Consider the following 26,046-nt stretch of genomic DNA (forward strand, 5'->3'; position numbering starts at 1 on the left):
TAAACTGATGACCAACACGTCTGCACTGTCATCTAGTGATAACACAGTCTCCACTGATGAAGTGAGTTCAGCCCTATAGCTAACCTATAGCTAACCTATAGCTAACCTATAGCTAACCTATAGCTAACCTATAGCTAACCTATAGCTACACTGATGACCAACACGTCTGCACTGTCATCTAGTGATAACACAGTCTCCACTGATGAAGTGAGTTCAGCCCTATAGCTAACCTATAGCTAACCTATAGCTAACCTATAGCTAACCTATAGCTAACCTATAGCTACACTGATGACCAACACGTCTGCACTGTCATCTAGTGATAACACAGTCTCCACTGATGAAGTGAGTTCAGCCCTATAGCTAACCTATAGCTAACCTATAGCTAACCTATAGCTACACTGATGACCAACACGTCTGCACTGTCATCTAGTGATAACACAGTCTCCACTGATGAAGTGAGTTCAGCTGGAGTGTAGTTTATTCACTGGCTAGTGGGACTAAGCAACATGTCATATTTTATCCGCTGGGATTTTATGTCTAATATCTACGTCATAATTGTCAATTGGATCTGAACGCTTCTAACCATTACATTATCAGGTGGAACGAGAAAAGATGGAGATGACCAGCATATGTGTGTAGTTAAGAGCACTAGGTTAGCTATCCAGGCTGCATCACAACCAGCTGTGATTGAGAGTCCCATAGGGCGGCGCACAATTGGCCCAGCGTCGTCCGGGTTTGGCCGGTGTAGGCCGTCATTGTAAATAAACTCCCAGTTCTCTGCTGCCAATGACTGGAACGAATTGCAAAAATCACTGAAGCTGGAGACTCATATCTCCCTCACTAACTTTAAGCATCAGCTGTCAGAGCAGCTCACAGATTATTGCACCTGTACATAGCCCATCTGTAAATAGCCCATCCAACTACCTCATCCCCATATTGTTATTTATTTTTATGCTCCTTTGCACACCACTATCTCTAGACAATAGATTTTTTCTATTGTGTTATTGACTGTGCGTTTGTTTATTCCGTGTGTAACTCTGTTGTTGTTTGTGTCCCACTGCTTTGCTTTATCTTGACCAGGTCGCAGTTGTAAATGAGAACTTGTTCTCAACTAGCCTACCTGGTTAAATAAAGTATAATTTTTCTTTATTTTTTAAGTAGGAATTTGTTCTTAACTGACTTGCCTAGTTATACAGGTGAAATAAAATAAAATACAATTAATAAGAATTTGTTCTTAACTGACTTGCCTAGTTATATAAAGGTTAAATAAAAAATAAAAAAATAAAATGTGGCCTGACTTCCTGTGACTACACCCAGTCACCCACCCTAAGAGCCTTGTGTCCTCAATACAGAGTCATGGCGGTGAGTATTGGATTTAGGTCTTTATGTGACAATGTGGCTTATCTGTATTTTAGGAGCTGGAGGTTAGGGGTTTTAGAGGGGAGTTTAGGGGTTTTAGAGGGGAGGTTAGAGGTTTTAGATGGGAGGTTAGAGGTTTTAGAGGGGAGGTTCGAGGTTTTAGAGATGGGGTTCGAGGTTTTAGAGGTGGGGTTCGAGGTTTTAGAGGGGAGGTTAGAGGTTTTAGAGGGGAGGTTAGGGGTTTTAGAGGGGAGGTTAGGGGATTTAGAGGGGAGGTTAGGGGATTTAGAGGGGAGGTTAGGGGATTTAGAGGGGAGGTTAGGGGTTTTAGAGGGGAGGTTAGGGGTTTTAAAGAGGAGGTTAGGGGTTTTAGAGGGGAGGTTAGGGGTTTTAGAGAGGGGGTTAGGGGTTTTAGAGGGGAGGTTAAGGGTTTTAGAGGGGAGGTTAGGGGTTTTAGATGGGAGGTTAGGGGTTTGGGGTGCAGGCGTGGTGGAGTCATTCCATTACAGTAAAGTGCCACTCATTCCTCAAACTTTAAGGGATTTAATTTGTTGCCAATATTATCCATTATCCATCTCCGGTGTTTGCCAACATTATCCATCTCCGGTGTTGGACATAACAGAGTGGGTTTAAATGGTGATTATATGATGGGTGCAACTTTTATGTTCTGCTAAACATACTGTTGTGTTATTTTGTAAGCTTGTCGCTCCACAATCATGTAATGTATGCAGTTACAGCTATGACCTGCCTTCTTTCTGACATGACAACCAATGACTAAACCCAAACTCAACCCGATTTTTTTTATCCATCATCCTTTGACAAAAACCTTGGATCAGCAATTGTCCCACATCCAATTGTCAAGATGTATCTAGTTCATCTATTGTAAGCCAATATTCTGAAGTCAATCTAGTATTTCTATGTGATACAGCCGACCAGGAGGAATCCACAGATTGAATAGAACTTTTGAGGATGTTTTAAAACGCCATCCTATCATGTGACTGTCTTGTCAGGGTACTGTGTTCAGTATAAGTACCCCTGAACAAGGCAGTTAACCCACTGTTCCTAGACCGTCATTGTAAATAACAATTTGTTCTTAACTGACTTGCCTAGTTAAATAAAGGTTAAATAAAAATGTAAATAAGGGTGTATTTAAGGGCACTAGGTTCGCTATTATACACATACATTATGTGTATACAACACTTTCAACCAATGTTGCATTGCAATTCAATGCAGGTTTATCAACATAGATCTACAGTATGTGTGTACCATCATGTAGGACTCCACCTGCGATAACCCTACAGTTGAGAGCAATGAAACCCCATCCTGGTGGAATAGTGAATCCCGGCTCTGATGTCATCAGGCTATTGAGCAGCAGAGACACTGGAGCCCTGGAGGTAATTGATATCTCTCACAGTGCTGGTGCTGTTGTTCCCGAGTCCATCCACTCGCCTGACCATTTGTCCTCTAAATGTATTTTATTTTATGTGAAAGTAGCTCAATGTTGTATTCGTTCTGTTTCTTTAACAGTGATGTCATGGATTTGGATAGTCATTGTGAGAGTGCTTCTGCTTCTCCCATCTATAGCTGTGTGATAGGGACCTGTACAGTTTGAGCCATCTATAGCTGTGTGATAGGGACCTGTACAGTTTGAGCCATCTATAGCTGTGTGATAGGGACCTGTACAGTTTGGGCCTTCTATAGCTGTGTGATAGTGACCTGTACAGTTTGGGCCATCTATAGCTGTGTGATAGGGACCTGTACAGTTTGGACCATCTATAGCTGTGTGATAGGGACCTGTACAGTTTGAGCCATCTATAGCTGTGTGATAGGGACCTGTACAGTTTGGGCCATCTATAGCTGTGTGATAGGGACCTGTACAGTTTGGGCCATCTATAGCTGTGTGATAGGGACCTGTACATTTTGGGCCATCTATAGCTGTGTGATAGGGACCTGTACAGTTTGAGCCATCTATAGCTGTGTGATAGGGACCTGTACAGTTTGAGCCATCTATAGCTGTGTGATAGGGACCTGTACAGTTTGGGCCATCTATAGCTGTGTGATAGGGACCTGTACAGTTTGGGCCATCTATAGCTGTGTGATAGGGACCTGTACATTTTGGGCCATCTATAGCTGTGTGATAGGGACCTGTCCAGTTTGAGCCATCTATAGCTGTGTGATAGGGACCTGTACAGTTTGAGCCATCTATAGCTGTGTGATAGGGACCTGTACAGTTTGGGCCATCTATAGCTGTGTGATAGGGACCTGTACATTTTGGGCCATCTATAGCTGTGTGATAGGGACCTGTCCAGTTTGGGCCATCTATAGCTGTGTGATAGGGTGCGTGTATGTGTGTGCATGCATGTGCTTTCGTGTGTCAGTGTGTGTGTGTGCATGTATCCATCAATCCGTGTGTGTGTTGGGGATTATGTCAAATGTGTGTGTTGTGGGCTTATATAAGGGTGGTGTTGACGCGATGCGTTAAGTGCATAAAAGCTCAGAAGTGTGTGTGTATGTATATGTGTGTTTTAGTGTGTGTACATGTTATTTCCCATCAAGCTGCTCCCCTACCGTCTGTCTATTGATGTCATCAAGGCGATTGACCTGCAAGTGAGAAGGAGGGATGAAGGATCCATCCCATCATCCCCAAACAGAGAGGGAATCCTTTGATCAGCAGCCTCAGCTAGAAGACTGTCCCATCAGTCACCACCTGTCTCTCTTCTTTATAGAGGTCATTACATCTACACTACACTAGACTGAAACCCAGAAAATGCCCTCATCAGGAAACCAGTTTAAGATAGAATGTAAGATACTATAACAGTTCCTTTTATTTCTGAAGCACTTTTTACACGTCAACATGCTGTGGAGTTTAGTGTCGGGTCATGAGGGTGTGTGTGAATGAGGGGCAGGTCAATGGATTCCATTCCTCAAAAGTGCATTCAGTAAGATATCCTCTTGCAATTGGCCATGTGCCAGATGAAGTGTTGTTTATAAGAGAGAGAGGAAGAGGAGAAGGAGAGTGGAGGTGCATCGAGGGGTGTGTCTCACCTCATCCAGGATGCTGTTCTTGGATCTGGTGATTGCTCCATTTAAGGCGTTTATCCAGGACTCCTTCTCCTCTGGACTAACAGCCAGGAACACCAGGTTAGGGACCTGACAGACACAAAGGGGAGAGAGACTGGGAATGTAAGAAGCCAGGGCCTTGCACAATATTGTGTTACTGAGCATGAGGGGAGTGATGAAAATCCTAACATGCATAGTACTCAGTCAACCATCTGTAAGGGATACCTTTCATATAGGTACCATTCCAGAAACCCAGATCACTCACGCACACATTCACACACAGATATGACCATATGGTGCTCTTTCTCCCACTGAGGCTACAGGAAACTGCAGCTGTGTGAGACTCTGAGAATCTCTCTCAGTCTGTGTCTGTCTGTGTGCTGAAACACAAGCTTCCTGGCCTGACAACCCAACATGATACCCTATCCTCCTGCTGCTCTGGGGGTTCTGGGAGAGCCTGCAGATGGTGTATGTGTGTGTATGTGTGCGTGTGTGTGTGTGTGCAGCTTTGTGAGTGCATGTGTGTGTTAGGGATGGGTATGAGTAATGGAGTACTGGAAAGGAAGTCAGCCCTTGACCTTTAACCAGAGATCACATTTGTGTCAATTACTGTAAAACTATTTGGTGGATTGTACTTTGTGGCTGCCTGAACATGACTTGGAGACCATGTTAGTGTTCCATTTGTATATGTGCATTTGCAGGGCACAACAGAAAATAAACCAAGCCAAGGATCATACAGGTTATGTCTATAGATAAATGGACACATCTTTTGTCCCAGCGGGGGCCTTGTGTTCTACATGTTATTAAAAAAAAGGATTTGAGTACTCAAAAAACGAATATGCGAGTACTCAAACATAAAAAACCCCGTCAAATGCCCATCCCTAGTGTGTGTAGGGGTCATGGTGGAATCACTGCCTCACCAGAAGAGCCTTTCCATGTTTCAAAGGTGAACTGGACTGGTAAACTGTCAGATTTCAAATGGTCTACAAGTATTGGGAATTTGACACTTTCACTTTGTTTCTCAAGTTAGTCTGTCCATCAGCGTTGGTGATCATATACTGGATGTAGGAGTTGGAGGTGTGGAGAGTCTGGAACACTATGTCCCTGTGAAAGGGAGGGAACATAAGGAGGGAGGGAACAGAGAGAGGGAGGACGGTTTCTCTGGGCAGAGACAGAGGTGGGACGAGCTAAGTAGAGTCAAAGGGGATCATGGCTAATGACTAAGGACAGGGTGTACAGGGTGGTGGTCTGGCGAGCGGGGTCAGGTGAGTGTCAATCAGCCTGTCAATCAATCTGGCTGCTGTAAGTGATCTGACTATGTTAATGTCCGGCTACAGTACCGTGAAACTCATCTCAACACTGTGTTTAAGATGTAAGTATTGATTGTGTTGCTATTGTGGTACAGTACTTTGAGGTACAGGTTTGCTCTTTCCAAGGTTCTAGATCTGGGTTCTTGTGGACACTTCCTGTGGACTCACCGTGTTGCCTGGGGTTCTGGAGCGCAGCAGGGTGAACTTGCTGTGGTTCTTCTTGCTGCGGCTCTTGGCCTTGCGGAGCTCCTCAGAACGCTCGTAATCCGTCAGGTCAACCACCTCCTGGATCTTCTTCTCATCCTTCACCTACAGATAGACACAATGGACAGATGTGTCAGATGTTTCAGATAGACACAATGGACAGATGGCGATGTTTCAGATAGACACAATAGACAGATGTTTTAGAGAGACACAATGGACAGATGTTTCAGATAGACAATAGACAGATGGAGATGTTTCAGATAGACACAATAGACAGATGTTTCAGATAGACACAATGGACAGATGGCAATGTTTCAGATAGACACAATGGACAGATGTTTTAGAGAGACACAATGGACAGATGTTTCAGATAGACAATAGACAGATAGAGATGTTTCAGATAGACACAATAGACAGATGTTTCAGATAGACAATAGACAGATGGAGATGTTTCAGATAGACACAATAGACAGATGTTTCAGATAGACACAATGGACAGATGTTTCAGATAGACACAATGGACAGATAGCGATGTTTCAGATAGACACAATAGACAGATGTTTCAGATAGACACAATAGACAGATTTTTCAGATATACACAATAGACAGTAGAGGTCGACCGAATATGATTTTTCAACGCCGATACTGATACCGATTATTGGAGGACCAAAAAAGCCGATACCGATTAATCGTTCGATTTTTTAAAAATGTATTTGTAATAATGACAATTACAACAATACTGAATGAATACTTATTTTAACTTAATTTAATACATCAATAAAATCAATTTAGCCTCAAATAAATAATGAAACATGATCAATTTGGTTTAAATAATGCAAAAACAAAGTGTTGGAGAAGAAAGTAAAAGTGCAATATGTGCCATGTAAGAAAGCTAATGTTTAAGTTCCTTGCTCAGAACATGAGAACATATGAAAGCTGGTGGTTCCTTTTAACATGAGTCTTCAATATTCCCAGGTAAGAAGTTTTAGGTTGTAGTTATTATAGGAATTATAGGACTATTTCTCTCTATACCATTTGTATTTCATATACCTTTGACTATTGGATGTTCTTATAGGCACTTTAGTATTGCCAGTGTAACAGTATAGCTTCCGTCCCTCTCCTCGCCCCTACCTGGGCTCGAACCAGGAACACATCGACAACAGCCACCCTCGAAGCAGCGTTACCCATGCAGAGCAAGGGGAACAACTACCCCAAGTCTCAGAGCGAGTGACGTTTGAAACGCTATTAGCGCGCACCCCGCTAACTAGCTAGCCATTTCACATCGGTTACACCAGCCTAATCTTGGGAGTTGATAGGCTTGAAGTCATAAACAGCGCAATGCTTGAAGCATTGCGAAGAGCTGCTGGCAAAACGCACAAAAGTGCTGTTTGAATGAATGCTTACGAGCCTGCTGGTGCCTATCACCGCTCAGTCAGACTGCTCTATCAAATCATAGACTTAATTATAATATAATAAACACACAGAAATATGAGCCTTAGGTCATTAATATGGTCTAATCCGGAAACTATCATCTCGAAAACAAAACGTTTTTTCTTTCAGTGAAATACGGAACCGTTCCGTATTTTATCTAACGGGTGGCATCCCTAAGTCTAAATATTCCTGTTACATTGCACAACCTTCAATGTTATGTCATAATTACGTAAAATTCTGGCAAATTAGTTCGCAACGAGCCAGGTGGCCCAAACTGTTGCATATACCCTGACTGTGCGTGCAATGAACGCAAGAGAAGTGACACAATTTCACCTGGTTAATATTGCCTGCTAACCTGGATTTCTTTTAGCTAAATATGCAGGTTTAAAAATATACACTTCCTATGCCGTCATTGAAAATAAGAATGTGTTCTTAACTGACTTGCCTAGTTAAATAAAGGTGTGTTAAAAAAAAAAAGAATTACAAATATCGGCAAATCGATGTCCAAAAATACCGATTACCGATTGTTATGAAAACTTGAAATCGGCCATTCCGATTAATCGGTCGACTTCTAATAGACAGATATTTCAGATAGACACAATAGACAGATGTTTCAGATAGACACAATGGACAGATTGAGATGTTTCAGACAGACACAATAGACAGATGTTTCAGATAGACACAATGGACAGATTGAGATGTTTCAGATAGATGCAATAGACAGATTGAGATGTTTCAGATAGATGCAATAGACAGATTGAGATGTTTCAGATAGACACAATAGACAGATGTTTCAGATAGACAATGGACAGATTGAGATGTTTCAGATAAACACAATAGACAGATGTTTCAGATAGACACAATAGATAGATGGAGATGTTTCAGATAGACACAATAGATAGATGGAGATGTTTCAGATAGACACAGTAGATAGATGGAGATGTTTCAGATAGACACAGTAGATAGATGGAGATTTTGAACAGAAAGCTAAGACTCCAATACAGACGTCAACTTCAACAGAATGAACTGTGTGAACTGTAATAGTGTATTCTGTGTCCCTGAAAACTGTGAGAGATACAAAGGATGTCTCCCATGTGATGTGTGAGGCTGTATGGTGTAAAGGCGGGGCTAGCAGGCACGAAGTCACTAAAATAAAAACAAAGGCAGTCATCCAATAACACTGCAGGGTGCAGATAGGGCAGGAGGCCATCAATTCTTGAAGGACACAACCGGTCCGGAACATGCTGGACTAATCACAACGTGCACAATAAGCCCCAACCCCCAACCCTTCCTAGACACAAACTCCCTCCTGTTCCGGGTTGTTAATAACTTGTGTTATTAATCTGACGTCCCCCCCCACCAAACACATCCCAGGACAAAGGCAATAGACTGAACAGGCAGCACCCAGTGACAACACAACAGCTAATTGGATTAAGGTCAGACACGGCTTTGTGTCTGTCCACAACAATGCTTAAACCACATCAGGAGACCACTTTTGAGGTCTGGGAAAAATTTGAGAAGATTAGATTTTTGGATATAGTTACCCTTTATTTCAAGTTTACACCTAGCATGAGGCTGTTGTTTAGCGTGTTTTTGTAGCACACATATGATGGTAGAGTCTGCTAAACAAATAGCCACTGGATTCATGAAAATAATCCTGATATCATCGTGCCAGGTCAGCATAGGCTACTTTGTAGTTAACATTTCATTGAGACGTTTTTTGGGAAAGCCTTTCCATCTACCAGAAGACTGTTTTCATTAGCATCATCGCTAACCGCTACACAAAGAGGTAGATGTGCTCACCTCACATACACAGACAGGGGGAATTCTCGTTGCCTATTCAGGAAGTTACAGGAAAGACGAATCACTGATGCAGTCTGTTCATTTCTTATGATAAACTTGGGCAAATGTAATTGATTTCCTACTAAGTTCAATAAATGTTTGAACATCATTGAATTATGTTTAAATGTCTGGATTCCGTGATTCCGTCCACATTCTCTGCATCACAGATTTATATGGCTCTAGGTTTGGAAGAGGTCACCAGTAAAGTGTCACCATCTTAACCCTCCCCAGGTGGCAGGGTGGCACTGTGAGTTCAGGTCCGGGGCAGCCAGTTGCCACATGGGGCTGTGGGCCTATGACACAACCCCCACGGGACCGTCTATCATGGGACAGTGTGACGACATGACAGCCATCCACCTCATAAAGTTAAACGTTTTATTGGGCGTACAAAAGATAAATTAAAATAATGTTAAACTTTTGTACATAAATGTGCCTCAGTGAGTCCACATACAGCTCGCTGCCTCTCGTGATTTTAGTTTTCTGAACCTTGGTGGAGTCATACACACTCCTTAGAACAGGGTTTCTCAAACTCGGTCCTCGGGACCCCCAGGGGTGCACGTTTTGGTTTTTGCCCGAGCACTACACAGCTGATTCAAATAATCAACTAATCATTAAGCTTTGATCATTTGAATCAGATATGTAGTTTTAGGGCAAAAACCAAAATGTGCACCCCTGGGGGTCCCGAGGACCAAGTTTGGGAAACGCTGCCGTAGAACAATCAAAAGGTCTGTTTGCATTGAGACAAGGCAGATATCTGTTAGTTATCTAGCTGGTAAGCTGATGGCCAGACAGCCAGTCAGGAAAAAGATTAATACATGTATTTAGAAAATGGGTTTATAAGAATACTTATTTGTGCTTTCAGACAGGAATAACAATTCAATAACAGAAATGGTCATTGTATAAACATGATAAATTTGGGTGATTTAAAGTGTTTACTGCGTTACAAAGGATTAGATTTCAGCTATACGGCACCGCTGTTGGGAGATGTGTTGTGGCCCTGGGTGGGTGAGTTGGGCTGTGGGTTTAGGATTGAAGGAGTAGATGGCACTGGACAGAAGGTTTTGGGAGATATCATAACCCACGGCCACCCCCCTCCCTCCCAACACATGTCCCCCTCAGCGCTGACACTCACTTTGGTTTTAATCCCCCCCCCCTCCACACACACTCTGTCACATGATGTTGGAGCTCAGAGCCACAAAGCCAGACTTGAGTCTGTCTTCCTCTTTCTCTGTGGCAGTGTCTGGGACTGATAACCCCAGACTGTATGCATGACACTGTCTATCCACCATACTGTCTATCCACCACGCTAACGACCCACCACACTGTCTATCCACCACACTATCTATTCACCACACTGTCTATCCACCATCATTTCTATTAGAGGTCGACCGATTAATTAGGGCCGATTTCAAGTTTTCACAACAATCGGTAATCGGTATTTTTGGACACCGATTTGCCGATATCTGTATTTTTTTTAATTCATTTTTTTACCTAACCATAAACATCAATGCCTTTCTTAAAATCAATACACAAGTGTATATTTTTAAACCTGCATATTTAGCTAAAAGAAATCCAGGTTAGCAGGCAATATTAACCAGGTGAAATTGTGTCATTTCACTTGCGTTCATTGCACGCACAGTCAGGGTATATGCAACAGTTTGGGCCGCCTGGCTCGTTGCGAACTAATTTGCCAGAATTTTACGTAATTAAGACATAACATTGAAGGTTGTGCAATGTAACAGGAATATTTAGACTTAGGGATGCCACCCGTTAGATGAAATACAGAACGGTTCCGTATTTAATTGAAAGAAAAAACGTTTTGTTTTCGAGATGATAGTTTCCGGATTAGACCATATTAATGACCTAAGGCTCGTATTTCTGTGTGTTTATTATATTATAATTAAGTCTATGATTTGATAGAGCAGTCTGACTGAGCGGTGGTAGGCACCAGCAGGCTCGTAAGCATTCATTCAAACAACACTTTTGTGCGTTTTGCCAGCAGCTCACATTGCGCTGTTTATGACTTCAAGCCTATCAACTCCCAAGATTAGGCTGGTGTAACCGATGTGAAATGGCTAGCTAGTTAGCGGGGTGCGCGCTAATAGCGTTTCAAACATCACTCGCTCTGAGACTTGGAGTAGTTGTTCCCCTTGCTCTGCATGGGTAACGCTGCTTCGAGGGTGGCTGTTGTCGATGTGTTCCTGGTTCGAGCCCAGGTAGGGGCGAGGAGAGGGACGGAAGCTATACTGTTACACTGGCAATACTAAAGTGCCTATAAGAACATCCAATAGTCAAAGGTATATGAAATACAAATGGTATAGAGAAAAATAGTCCTATAATTCCTATAATAACCACAACCTAAAACTTCTTACCTGGGAATATTGAAGACTCATGTTAAAAGGAACCACCAGCTTTCATATGTTCTCATGTTTTGAGCAAGGAACTTAAACGTTAGCTTTTTTACATGGCACATATTGCACTTTTACTTTCTTCTCCAACACTTTGTTTTTGCATTATTTAAACCAAATTGAACATGTTTCATTATTTATTTGAGGCTAAATTGATTTCATTGATGTATTATATTAAGTTAAAATAAGTGTTCATTCAGTATTGTTGTAATTTTCATTATTACAAAGATTTTTTTCAATTAAAATTGGCCGATTAATCGGCATCGGCCTTTTTGGTCCTACAATAATCGGTATCGGTATCGGCGGTGAAAAATCATATTCGGTCGACCTCTAATGTCTATCCACCATACTGTCTATCCACCATACTGTCTGTCCACCATATTGTCTATCCACCACACTGTCTATCCACCACACTGTCTATCCACCATACTGTCTATCTACCATACTGTCTGTCCACCATATTGTCTATCCACGACACTGTCTATTCACCACACTGTCTATCCACCATACTGTCTATCAACCATACTGTCTGTCCACCATATTGTCTATCCATGACACTGTCTATTCACCACACTGTCTATCCACCATACTGTCTATCCACCATACTGTCTGTCCACCATATTGTCTATCCACGACACTGTCTATCCACCATACTGTCTATCCACGACACTGTCTATCCACGACACTGTCTATCCACCATACTGTCTATCCACAGACACCAGTTCTTTCCTCTCTCTTCTTCTGATGAAAAGGCAAATCTTGTCACATTCATTCTGACACCTTTAAGTCACAGGACTCTGGGGAAGTCTTACATCAAGCTATGATGATGACCATGTTACCTTGTCGTCTTCTATGACTTCCTGTAGTTGAGTGGAGAGACACCCAGTACTGTCCACTGTATGATTTCAGGAGGGAGAAGACCAGACATGGTGTGACCATGCTATGCCTCAAACATCACCCTGGTTGGTTTACTGTCAGAAAGCCTCTCTCTCAACTGGTTCCCAGCACACAGCAGGACCTGCGCTGACGTCACTTGACGCCTCAGCACAACTAGGCCCTCGCTAAGTGGCAATCAATTTCCATTAGTGGAGCAGGACAGAGACTGATCAAACTGGGCAGAAGCTGTAGGACACACACATGGCTGGACGCATGGCTGGACCTGGGAGACAGCAGGACAGGATAGGTAGCAGGGCAATGCCAACGCTAGTCCAGTCAACTTTGACTCTACACTCTTCTTCCCTCTCAGAGGTGCCTCCAGAATGCAGTGGTCAGGCCAACATGGTCAGGACAGGAGATACATTAATACTGTTTCAGATGGGTTTAGTGGTCAGGACAGGAGATACATTAATACTGTTTCAGATGGGTTTAGTGGTCAGGACAGGAGATATATTAATACTGTTTCAGATGGGTTTAGTGGTCAGGACAAGAGATATATTGATACTGTTTCAGTTGGGTTTAGTGGTCAGGACAGGAGATACATTAATACTGTTTCAGATGGGTTTAGTGGTCAGGACAGGAGATATATTAATACTGTTTCAGATGGGTTTAGTGGTCAGGACAAGAGATATATTGATACTGTTTCAGTTGGGTTTAGTGGTCAGGACAGGAGATACATTAATACTGTTTCAGATGGGTTTAGTGGTCAGGACAGGAGATACATTAATACTGTTTCAGATGGGTTTAGTGGTCAGGACAGGAGATATATTAATACTGTTTCAGATGGGTTTAGTGGTCAGGACAAGAGATATATTGATACTGTTTCAGTTGGGTTTAGGGGTCAGGACAGGAGATATATTAATACTGTTTCAGTTGGGTTTAGTGGTCAGGACAGGAGATATATTAATACTGTTTCAGATGGGTTTAGTGGTCAGGACAGGAGATATATTGATACTGTTTCAGTTGGGTTTAGGGGTCAGGACAGGAGATACATTAATACTGTTTCAGATGGGTTTAGTGGTCAGGGCAGGCGATATATTGATACTGTTTCAGATGGGTTTAGTGGTCAGGGCAGGAGATACCTGTATATTAATACTGGTTCAATAAGGTTTAGGGGTCAGGATAGGAGATATATTAATACTGGTTCAGTTAGGTTTAGGGGTCAGGACAGGAGATATATTAATACTGTTTCAGATGGGTTTAGTGGTCAGGACAGGAGATATATTAATACTGTTTCAGATGGGTTTAGTGGTCAGGACAGGAGATATATTAATACTGTTTCAGATGGGTTTAGTGGTCAGGACAGGAGATATATTGATACTGTTTCAGATGGGTTTAGTGGTCAGGACAGGAGATATATTAATACTGTTTCAGTTGGGTTTAGTGGTCAGGACAGGAGATATATTAATACTGTTTCAGATGGGTTTAGTGGTCAGGACAGGAGATATATTGATTCTGTTTCAGATGGGTTTAGTGGTCAGGACAGGAGATATATTAATACTGTTTCAGATGTGTTTAGTGGTCAGGACAGGAGATATATTGATACTGTTTCAGTTGGGTTTAGTGGTCAGGACAGGAGATATTGTCACAGTATCTAACGAAGGTGGCGCCCCTCCTCGGTCGGGCGGCGCTCGGCGGTCGTCGTCGCCGGCCTATTAGCTGCCACCGATCGTTGTTTCTGTGTCTTTTGGTTTTGTCTGTCTATCCCGCACCTGTTTTGTGTTTGTCATTGGTGGGGGGTTATTTAGTGTGTATTTTCAGTTGGGGTTCTCGTGCGGGATTGTTTATTGTTCACTCAGGATCGTTGTGATTGTATCCTGTTAGTATCCATTATATTGCCGGGCTGTTTTTTTTCAGTGCGCTTATTTTGGGAAAAGTGTTTTCCCCTGGCGGACTTCGCCACGCGCCCTGTGCCCTACGGCTATTGCATTTTTCTATTATTATTAAAACACAGTTGCTCCGGCCCTCTGTCTCCTGCTCCTGATTCCACATCTCCACTGGTCCTAGACAACCGTGACAGATATATTAATACTGTTTCAGATGGGTTTAGTGGTCAGGACAGGAGATATATTAATACTGTTTCAGATGGGTTTAGTGGTCAGGACAGGAGATACATTAATACTGTTTCAGATGGGTTTAGTGGTCAGGACAGGAGATATATTAATACTGTTTCAGATGGGTTTAGTGGTCAGGACAGGAGATATATTAATACTGTTTCAGATGGGTTTAGTGGTCAGGACAGGAGATACATTAATACTGTTTCAGATGGGTTTAGTGGTCAGGACAGGAGATATATTAATACTGTTTCAGATGGGTTTAGTGGTCAGGACAGGAGATATATTAATACTGTTTCAGATGGGTTTAGTGGTCAGGACAGGAGATACATTAATACTGTTTCAGATGGGTTTAGTGGTCAGGACAGGAGATATATTGATACTGTTTCAGATGGGTTTAGTGGTCAGGACAGGAGATATATTAATACTGTTTCAGATGGGTTTAGTGGTCAGGACAGGAGATATATTAATACTGTTTCAGATGGGTTTAGTGGTCAGGACAGGAGATATATTGATTCTGTTTCAGATGGGTTTAGTGCTCAGGACAGGAGATATATTAATACTGTTTCAGATGTGTTTAGTGGTCAGGACAGGAGATATATTAATACTGTTTCAGTTGGGTTTAGGGGTCAGAACAGGAGATATATTAATACTGTTTCAGTTGGGTTTAGGGGTCAGGACAGGACAGGAGATATATTAATACTGTTTCAGATGAGTTTAGGGGTCAGGGCAGGAGATATATTAATACTGTTTCAGATGAGTTTAGGGGTCAGGACAGGAGATATATTAATACTGTTTCAGATGGGTTTAGTGGTCAGGACAAGAGATATATTGATACTGTTTCAGTTGGGTTTAGGGGTCAGGACAGGAGATATATTAATACTGTTTCAGTTGGGTTTAGTGGTCAGGACAGGAGATATATTAATACTGTTTCAGATGGGTTTAGTGGTCAGGACAGGAGATATATTGATACTGTTTCAGTTGGGTTTAGGGGTCAGGACAGGAGATACATTAATACTGTTTCAGATGGGTTTAGTGGTCAGGGCAGGCGATATATTGATACTGTTTCAGATGGGTTTAGTGGTCAGGGCAGGAGATACCTGTATATTAATACTGGTTCAATAAGGTTTAGGGGTCAGGATAGGAGATATATTAATACTGGTTCAGTTAGGTTTAGGGGTCAGGACAGGAGATATATTAATACTGTTTCAGATGGGTTTAGTGGTCAGGACAGGAGATATATTAATACTGTTTCAGATGGGTTTAGTGGTCAGGACAGGAGATATATTAATACTGTTTCAGATGGGTTTAGTGGTCAGGACAGGAGATATATTGATACTGTTTCAGATGGGTTTAGTGGTCAGGACAGGAGATATATTAATACTGTTTCAGTTGGGTTTAGTGGTCAGGACAGGAGATATATTAATACTGTTTCAGATGGGTTTAGTGGTCAGGACAGGAGATATATTGATTCTGTTTCAGATGGGTTTAGTGGTCAGGACAGGAGATATATTAATACTGTTTCAGATGTGTTTAGTGGTCAGGACAGGAGATATATTGATACTGTTTCAGTTGGGTTTAGTGGTCAGGACAGGAGATATTGTCACAGTATCTAACGAAGGTGGCGCCCCTCCTCGGTCGGGCGGCGCTCGGCGGTCGTCGTCGCCGGCCTATTAGCTGCCACCGATCGTTGTTTCTGTGTCTTTTGGTTTTGTCTGTCTATCCCGCACCTGTTTTGTGTTTGTCATTGGTGGGGGGTTATTTAGTGTGTATTTTCAGTTGGGGTTCTCGTGCGGGATTGTTTATTGTTCACTCAGGATCGTTGTGATTGTATCCTGTTAGTATCCATTATATTGCCGGGCTGTTTTTTTTCAGTGCGCTTATTTTGGGAAAAGTGTTTTCCCCTGGCGGACTTCGCCACGCGCCCTGTGCCCTACGGCTATTGCATTTTTCTATTATTATTAAAACACAGTTGCTCCGGCCCTCTGTCTCCTGCTCCTGATTCCACATCTCCACTGGTCCTAGACAACCGTGACAGATATATTAATACTGTTTCAGATGGGTTTAGTGGTCAGGACAGGAGATATATTAATACTGTTTCAGATGGGTTTAGTGGTCAGGACAGGAGATACATTAATACTGTTTCAGATGGGTTTAGTGGTCAGGACAGGAGATATATTAATACTGTTTCAGATGGGTTTAGTGGTCAGGACAGGAGATATATTAATACTGTTTCAGATGGGTTTAGTGGTCAGGACAGGAGATACATTAATACTGTTTCAGATGGGTTTAGTGGTCAGGACAGGAGATATATTAATACTGTTTCAGATGGGTTTAGTGGTCAGGACAGGAGATATATTAATACTGTTTCAGATGGGTTTAGTGGTCAGGACAGGAGATATATTAATACTGTTTCAGATGGGTTTAGTGGTCAGGACAGGAGATATATTGATACTGTTTCAGATGGGTTTAGTGGTCAGGACAGGAGATATATTAATACTGTTTCAGTTGGGTTTAGTGGTCAGGACAGGAGATATATTAATACTGTTTCAGATGGGTTTAGTGGTCAGGACAGGAGATATATTGATTCTGTTTCAGATGGGTTTAGTGGTCAGGACAGGAGATATATTAATACTGTTTCAGATGTGTTTAGTGGTCAGGACAGGAGATATATTGATACTGTTTCAGTTGGGTTTAGTGGTCAGGACAGGAGATATTGTCACAGTATCTAACGAAGGTGGCGCCCCTCCTCGGTCGGGCGGCGCTCGGCGGTCGTCGTCGCCGGCCTATTAGCTGCCACCGATCGTTGTTTCTGTGTCTTTTGGTTTTGTCTGTCTATCCCGCACCTGTTTTGTGTTTGTCATTGGTGGGGGGTTATTTAGTGTGTATTTTCAGTTGGGGTTCTCGTGCGGGATTGTTTATTGTTCACTCAGGATCGTTGTGATTGTATCCTGTTAGTATCCATTATATTGCCGGGCTGTTTTTTTTCAGTGCGCTTATTTTGGGAAAAGTGTTTTCCCCTGGCGGACTTCGCCACGCGCCCTGTGCCCTACGGCTATTGCATTTTTCTATTATTATTAAAACACAGTTGCTCCGGCCCTCTGTCTCCTGCTCCTGATTCCACATCTCCACTGGTCCTAGACAACCGTGACAGATATATTAATACTGTTTCAGATGGGTTTAGTGGTCAGGACAGGAGATATATTAATACTGTTTCAGATGGGTTTAGTGGTCAGGACAGGAGATACATTAATACTGTTTCAGATGGGTTTAGTGGTCAGGACAGGAGATATATTAATACTGTTTCAGATGGGTTTAGTGGTCAGGACAGGAGATATATTAATACTGTTTCAGATGGGTTTAGTGGTCAGGACAGGAGATACATTAATACTGTTTCAGATGGGTTTAGTGGTCAGGACAGGAGATATATTAATACTGTTTCAGATGGGTTTAGTGGTCAGGACAGGAGATATATTAATACTGTTTCAGATGGGTTTAGTGGTCAGGACAGGAGATACATTAATACTGTTTCAGATGGGTTTAGTGGTCAGGACAGGAGATATATTGATACTGTTTCAGATGGGTTTAGTGGTCAGGACAGGAGATATATTAATACTGTTTCAGATGGGTTTAGTGGTCAGGACAGGAGATATATTAATACTGTTTCAGATGGGTTTAGTGGTCAGGACAGGAGATATATTGATTCTGTTTCAGATGGGTTTAGTGCTCAGGACAGGAGATATATTAATACTGTTTCAGATGTGTTTAGTGGTCAGGACAGGAGATATATTAATACTGTTTCAGTTGGGTTTAGGGGTCAGAACAGGAGATATATTAATACTGTTTCAGTTGGGTTTAGGGGTCAGGACAGGACAGGAGATATATTAATACTGTTTCAGATGAGTTTAGGGGTCAGGGCAGGAGATATATTAATACTGTTTCAGTTGGGTTTAGGGGTCAGGGCAGGAGGAGACTCGTTGAGGCTAGGTGACCTCTGCTAGCGTCAAGACAGACCAGGGTATCTGAGGAGAAGCCTATCTGATGTAGCCAGAGCCAGAACCTGAGCTGGACTCTGCTCACGTGACGTGTCAGAAGTAGGCGTTAACCAGACAGTGTGTTTGTTAAGCCTGGAGCCCATATCTGCTTGTCAAGGAACATGAAGAACACATAGTCCCCTCGTCAAGCTTGGTTTGGACTCTTTTGTGAAGGAGGCCCTTTTCAAGACCAGCCATTAAACTCCAGAGGTGGAAAAACAACAAAGCACTGTGTTCGGTGGCCCTGATACCTGCCTAGGAAGAAACGGATCTCAAAACGCCATCTTGTCTGGCTTTGTTGGAGGCTCTTTGTAGCATTCAGCTATTCCAAGGCTTGGCCCTGGCTATACATAGACCCTCAACGAGAAGGAGAAACCCAAGTGCTCGCCACACAAAAGATGCCGGTGCTAATTTTGGCTGAGGACGTGCTGTGCCAACAAAACTACGGGGGACTTTTTCCATTGCGGATTGGGGGGGGGTTGGGTGAATAATTAACAGCTCTTATGTATTGCATTGAGATTAAAGTAGGGACATTCCTTTTCAAGGTAACACTTTCCAAAAGGATGAGGCCCCTCCAAAATATCCCCCAATGTTACTGATGAATAAAAACAGCATACTCTGGATCTCTCTCCTACCACTCATGATCATATACGATACATGTTTTACAGTGGTATAAAGTATATCTGTGAGGTCACAAGCAGGCCTGAAACACATCAGATTATGTGTCATGTAACCACTAATCACCACCCCCAGTTTCACCAAAGTGCAGCCAATACCCTATAATCACTCATAGGGTGAGTCCCTTCAGGTTAAAGGGCCAGTGCTTGGGTTGAAAAAACTGAATTCCCTGCATCTTGACTGTACATGATGGAACCATGCATTTTCCCTCTGTGTATTTACAAGCATTATTCCACATAATATATAACAATATATGCCATTTAGCAGACGCTTTAATCCAGAGTGATTTACAGATGGTCCCAAGAAAGGAACCCAGTCGCCTGGTGTTACAAGCTACTGATAGAGTTACAGAGGATCACCGCATGGTACTGGGTGGAGGTGGAGCCTATGAGGCTAGCCCTGTAATTGGTGCATTCACCTCCCCAGGGGAACATTATAGTCCCCTGTATAGGTGTTGTTGTATTTTTTATATTCTAATCCCAGGAGTATCCTGACTTCAACCAACACCTGATGCAAGACTAATCTTGACTGAGAGGGTGATCAATTGAGGATGATGTCAGTGACGATGTACATTCATGGTATAATCGCCTCTAAAAAGTAGGGACCCTTTAAGCTCACTGGCCCCATTGTCTATGTAAATCATGGTTTATGGGGACACATGCATGGACTCTGTTTCACACCAGCTGCCTCCAGGGGAGATTCTCTAGAACAGGTATTCCCAAACTGGGGTACGCAATGCCGTCGGGGGTACGCCAACTAAAACTGTAATTCACATTTAAAAAAGTATATTTATGTGATTCACATTTTCAAACAGACCATTTATATTTTCCAACGGGGCTATACATTTGGGTGAGGTTCTTTTCTCGCCTGAGTAGCATCGTTTCACTGCCAAAAATAAAATTAAACCATCTAGTATTCAGCGAAATAACAACACAATGTCTAATACAGGTAGCCGAGTCAAATCATTAACATCCAATCACATTAGCCGTTACTCATTCGCGGGAATTCCACTAATGGTCTGTATCTAGCCAAATGTAGCTGCTGCTCATTCCGTTTGCTCGAAAATTGATAAATGGTTAAAAAAGTAAGGCCCATAGAGACACATACCAGCTCTACTGGTAGTACTGCTACTACCAGCAGTACTACACCTGCACCTGTCGACGACACAAGTTGTTCTCCTTCCATGAGCACATCCAACACTAGCATCAGTAATTCTAGGGACAGGGACGTTGGACCATCGAAGAGGCACAAATATGATGAGAACTACATTGATTTGGGGTTCACTTATATTGGGAGCAGTGCCTTTCCACAGCCACAGTGTGTTATATGTGCAGAAGTACTATCTCACAACTCGATGAAACCTTCACTCTTGCGCAGACATTTAGAAACAAAACATGCCAATTTGAAAAATAAGCCACAGGAGTTTTTGGAGCGAGAATAAAGACGACTTTTGAGTAGTAAGACATGCATAAAAGCAACAGATACCATTAATAAGAAGGGGCTAGAAGCTTCTTATATGGTGAGCTACTGAGTGGCTAGGACAGGCAAGCCCCAAACTATTGTGGAGGACTTAATTCTTGCTTCTACCGCGGATATGGCTGGGATAATGCTGGGGGAAAAGGCCCCTAAAACTATACAGACAATGTCTTCATCAAACAACACTGTTTCACAGCACATCAGTGACATTGCAAGAGATGTTTTGAAACAATTACTGCTTCGCATACAAGTCAGCGAATTCTATGTGTGACAGCTGGATGAGTCAACAGACGTGGCGGGCCTGGCACAGCTCCTGGTATATGTCCGTTACGTTTATGGGGGTCGAGGAAGACATCCTCTTCTGCAAACCACTGGAAACCAGGACAACAGGAGAGGATATTTTTGAAGTACTTGACACCTTTGTAACATCAAATGGACTTTGGTGGTCAAGATGTGTTGGTATCTGTACTGATGGTGCAAAAGCCATGACAGGGAGACATAGTGGAGTGATAACACGCGTGCAAGCAGTTGCTCCGACGCCACTTGGTTACACTGCAGCATCCACCGAGAGGCTCTTGCTGCCAAGGGAATGCCTGACAGCTTGAAAGACGTTTTTGGACACTTACAGTGAAAATTGTTAACTTTGTTAAAGCAAGGCCCTTGAACTCTCGTGTATTTTCTGCATTATGCAATGATATGGGCAGCGACCATGTAACGTTTTTACAACATACAGAAGTGCGCTGGTTATCAAGGAGAAAAGTATTGACACGTTTTTTTGAATTGAGAGATGAGCTTAAAGTTTTCTTTACTGACCATAATTTTCACTTGTGTGACCGCTTGCATGATGACGAGTTTCTCACATGAATCTAGGATTACAGGGACTCTCCGCAACTATATTCAACGTGCGGGACAAAATTGAGGCTATGATTAAGAAGTGTGAGCTCTTCTCTGTCTGCATTAACAAGGACAACACACAGGTCTTTCCATCATTGTATGATGTTTTTTGTGCAAATTAACTCAAGCTTACGGACAATGTCAAATGTGGTATAGCGAAGCACCTGAGTGAGTTGGGTGCACAATTACACAGGTACTTTCCCGAAACGGATGACACAAACAATTGGATTCGTTATCCTTTTCATGCCCTGCCTCCAGTCCACTTACCGATATCTGAACAAGAGAGCCTCATCAAAATTGTAACAAGCGGTCCTGTGAAAATGTAATTTAATCAGAAGCCACTGCCAGATTACTGGATAGGGCTGCGCTCAGAGTTTCTTGCCTTGGAAAATCACGCTGTTAAGACACTGATGCCCTTTGCAACCACGTAACTATATGTGAGAGTGGATTCTCGGCCCTCACTAGCATGAACACTAAATACAGGCACAGACCTGTCTCAGCCTCCAGTATTTATGCTGCAGTAGTTTATGTGCCGGGGGGCTAGGGTCAGTCTGTTTCATCTGGAGTATTCTCTTGTCTTATCCGGTGTCCTGTGTGAATTTAAATATGCTCTCTCTAATTCTCTCTTTCTCTCTTTCTTTCTTTCTTTCTCTCGGAGGACCTGAGCCCTAGGACCATGCCTCGGGACTACCTGGCATGATGACTCCTTGCTGTCCCCAGTCCACCTGGCCATGCTGCTGCTCCAGTTTCAACTGTTCTGCCTGCGGCTACGGAACCCTGACCTGTTCACCGGACGTGCTTGTTGCACCCTCGACAACTACAATGATTATTATTATTTGACCATGCTGGTCATTTATGAACATTTTAACATCTTGACCATGTTCTGTTATAATATCCACCCGGCACAGCCAGAAGAGGACTGGCCACCCCTCATAGCCTGGTTCCTCTCTAGGTTTCTTCCTAGGTTTTTGGCCTTTCTAGGGAGTTTTTCCTAGGGAGTTTTTCCTAGGAAAAGTGCCTCTTTCACATGCATTGCTTGCTGTTTGGGGTTTTAGGCTGGGTTTCTGTACAGCACTTTGAGATTTCAGCTGATATACGAAGGGCTATATAAATAAAATTTGATTTGATTTGATTTGAGACCTTGTGTGGAAAATGATTTTAGACTGAGACTTTCTCCAATATAACCCATCATTGCAGAGTTATGTGCATCCATTCAAGCACAGCCTTCTCATTAACCTGTGGTGAGTTATTCACAATTTTCAATGAACAAATAAGGTTTTATATGTAAGATGGTTAAATAAAGAGCAAAATTATTGATTATTATTATTTGTGCCCTGGTCCTATAAGAGCTCTTTGTCACTTCCCACGAGCCGCGTTGTGACAAAAACTCACACTCATTCTTATGTTTAACAAATGTATCATATAGTGTGTGTGTGGCAGGGTTACAATGATGGTAAAAAACAACATTTGAGAGTGTGCTGACCCTGGTGCTAGAGGGGGTACGCAGCTGGAGGTTGAACGTTTGAAGGGGTAAGGGACTATAAAAAGTTTGGGAACCACTGATGTAGAACATCCAAAAAGTTTCAGCCACATCTATACAGATCAAGATGCCCACCAGATTCAGCGAGCATCTCTAACTACTCCATTAATAAATGATGAGACATTCAGGCACTAAAACGTGAATCCACACACTTTCAATCTCCTTTCTCCAGAAAGATCAGATCACCCAGGGAAGGTATACAGTATGGGCACATCTCATTAAAGTTGCATGGAGTAGCATTGGGAGGCAATCAGTGAGGTGGGAGGGATGGGAGCATGGCAACATGCACTGGTGATATCAAAGATACAGAAATAGCCTCAGTAACACCCCCTGTACCCCCTCCCATGCTCCCATAGCCACGACTTGGCAGCGGTCTCTGGCTCTTGTTCGACAGAGGAACAGGTGAGGACAGGGAGGAAGGCAGGGGGCGGGAGAGCCTACCGATAACTGTGCTTTTGAAGAGACAAACACAGCTGCTCCAGAGAAAAAATCTCATGTTTGGAGAACTCCCTTGATTCAGAGGCAGAATGGAATGAGATGCCACGTGAGCACGGAGAAACGAACAGCATGACAGATTAGTTTCCTCAGTGCTTGAAAAGGAAACGCAGTATAGAACCCACGAGGCTGACTTCCGTCTCTCTTTATCTCCCTCACTCTCTCTTTATCTCCCTCACTCTCTCTTTATCTCCCTCACTCTCTCTTTATCTCCCTCACTCTCTCTTTATCTCCCTCACTCTCTCTTTATCTCCCTCACTCTCTCTTTATCTCCCTCACTCTCTCTTTATCTCCCTCACTCTCTCTTTCTTTGTCCTTTGTCAGGTTAGGATATTGACCAATGCCCACTCCCAGCTCTCACTGAGTTTAAGACAAACTAAAGGAGTGAAGACAACAAAAAATAGCTTTTAAGCTCTCTGTCCATGCTGTGTTGCGTTCGGTATTCACTGTGTTAGGAACAAACCTATATTCTGCCTTAACAAATTAAGGGAATTTTCAACACACTTGCATAATGTTCAAGTGTTAATAACTCCCAACACCTCCGTTTCTAATATACAGTATGTCTATATAAATGACACTGAGAATTGTGCCAGCACGATCCATTCTGTGTCTACATTATGTGAGAAAACAAATGCGATCCTACATCAGCAGTATGAGTCACCATGTCCATGTGAGTTACAGGCCCTCTCCATCAGTGTGGATCAGCTGAGTGATGGCTTCCCAGACACGGTGCTCATACCAGGTGAGGTTCCTAAAGCCATGCCTGGACTGAAAACAGCCACTAGCCTCGTCAACCCCATCACATCGACCCCATCACATCGACCCCATCACATCAGTGTTTTCAGAGATGAAGGTAATGGGTAAAAGCAATAGAAGGAAAACTCCCCTGAGCCTATTGAGATGCTAGGTGAAACCATCTTTATATAACTTCACCCATCCAGTCCATTCAGATCTTTAAAACATAATAGAAGTAGCTAATTGTCAGTGGCACGCCACAGCCAAGTGACACCAACTTGTAGCAACAGGTAGAAGTAACACATTCACAAAAATAGAGGTAGTGTATTCTCATATGTAGGCAGACATAACAAGCCCATGTCTCTACGGTTGACTCTTGTACTACTTCCTTTAAAAAACAGTGGTTGAGTGCATTCTACTAGGTGGTAGAGAATCTTGGTCTCTCCACATAACACTGTTTTGTCACTTCAGTCGAGCAGGTCTCAGGAGAACTCAGCCAGTTAGTGACAGTTACAGCCACAGACAGGGTGATGAAGGTTCAAATGATTATGGTGTCAAAACCCCAAAACACTCTCTGACAGTATTGAATGAATTGTTTATAATTCATAAATCACCTCAACCTTCATTTCAGTTGGGTGCTACTAACACAGGAGGGGAGTGAGTAGTAGATTAGAACCTGACCCTCTGACTGTAACCCTAATTATGAGTCTTAATGCAAATAGTGAGGTCAGATTTGGTCCCACAGTCTCACCATGAGGAAGTGGAATGGACACATAGGGTGACGTTGACGTGGTTCTAGAACTAGACCTAACACGTTTTTATTTATTTCTTCATTCAAAGAGTGAAGCCTGTCTGAACCAAGCCATGCATATAACTTGTGTCATATTTAGAGAGCTAATTCAGTGGAACGCACCAGCTCCTTTTTGGCTAAGCTCAGTTGGAGATTACAATAGCAGGTAATGATGGTACTCTCCAAATGCAACCCTTATAACCCACACAGCAACACACTGTTTACTGACCTTTGACACAGGAGCAATGAGGTACCATTGTGATAAATCTGGTCATACACCGACATGCATGAGGAAACAATTGGCTAATGGCAACGCTGGTAAACACTTGGGTTGGTTCCATTGTTTCACTGCTGTATAGTAAAAGGTTTTTCCATAGAGGGAGTATAAGTGGTGCTGTTCAATAGGAGGACCTGCAGGGCTTAACAGGATCCCATTACAGGGATGAGTCAGACGCAGCTGACAGGGAGTCATAGCATACTGGAATTATTTCTACTGTACGTGTGAGATCATTCTGATATCATCTAATGCTGGGCCTCTAATCAGACCTGTTCCAATCGTTTCTTGTAATCATCATCATCCCACACTTCCCATCAATCCGAAATTGAAATTCACTTTACAAGCTTTTTTCTGTTTCCCTCATTACTCTGGCCATGCTTATCCATGACCTACTGCACCAGCCTGTTGTGTTGGAACCAACAGAGACCCTCCTCAGTAATGGTGTGGGAAACACTGCTCTTACTCTGGCCATGCTTATCCATGACCTACTGCACCAGCCTGTTGTGTTGGAACCAACGGAGGC

General features: G+C 42.8%; 1 protein-coding gene across 1 annotated transcript in view; it reads right to left on the reverse strand.

Moving 5' to 3' along the window:
- The window catches only part of LOC115176347 (pleckstrin homology domain-containing family O member 1), a 57,290-nt gene that overhangs the window by 5,413 nt on the left and 25,831 nt on the right, over nt 1-26,046 (reverse strand). The window contains exons 3-4 of the mRNA XM_029736274.1: nt 5,898-6,038; nt 4,405-4,509 (exon numbers count right to left, since the gene is read on the reverse strand). Of these exons, the coding sequence (XP_029592134.1) occupies nt 4,405-4,509; nt 5,898-6,038 (246 nt within the window). The remainder of the gene's footprint in view (nt 1-4,404; nt 4,510-5,897; nt 6,039-26,046) is intronic.

Source organism: Salmo trutta, chromosome 37, assembly GCF_901001165.1.
Source record: "Salmo trutta chromosome 37, fSalTru1.1, whole genome shotgun sequence".
Classification (NCBI taxonomy): Eukaryota; Metazoa; Chordata; class Actinopteri; order Salmoniformes; family Salmonidae; genus Salmo; species Salmo trutta.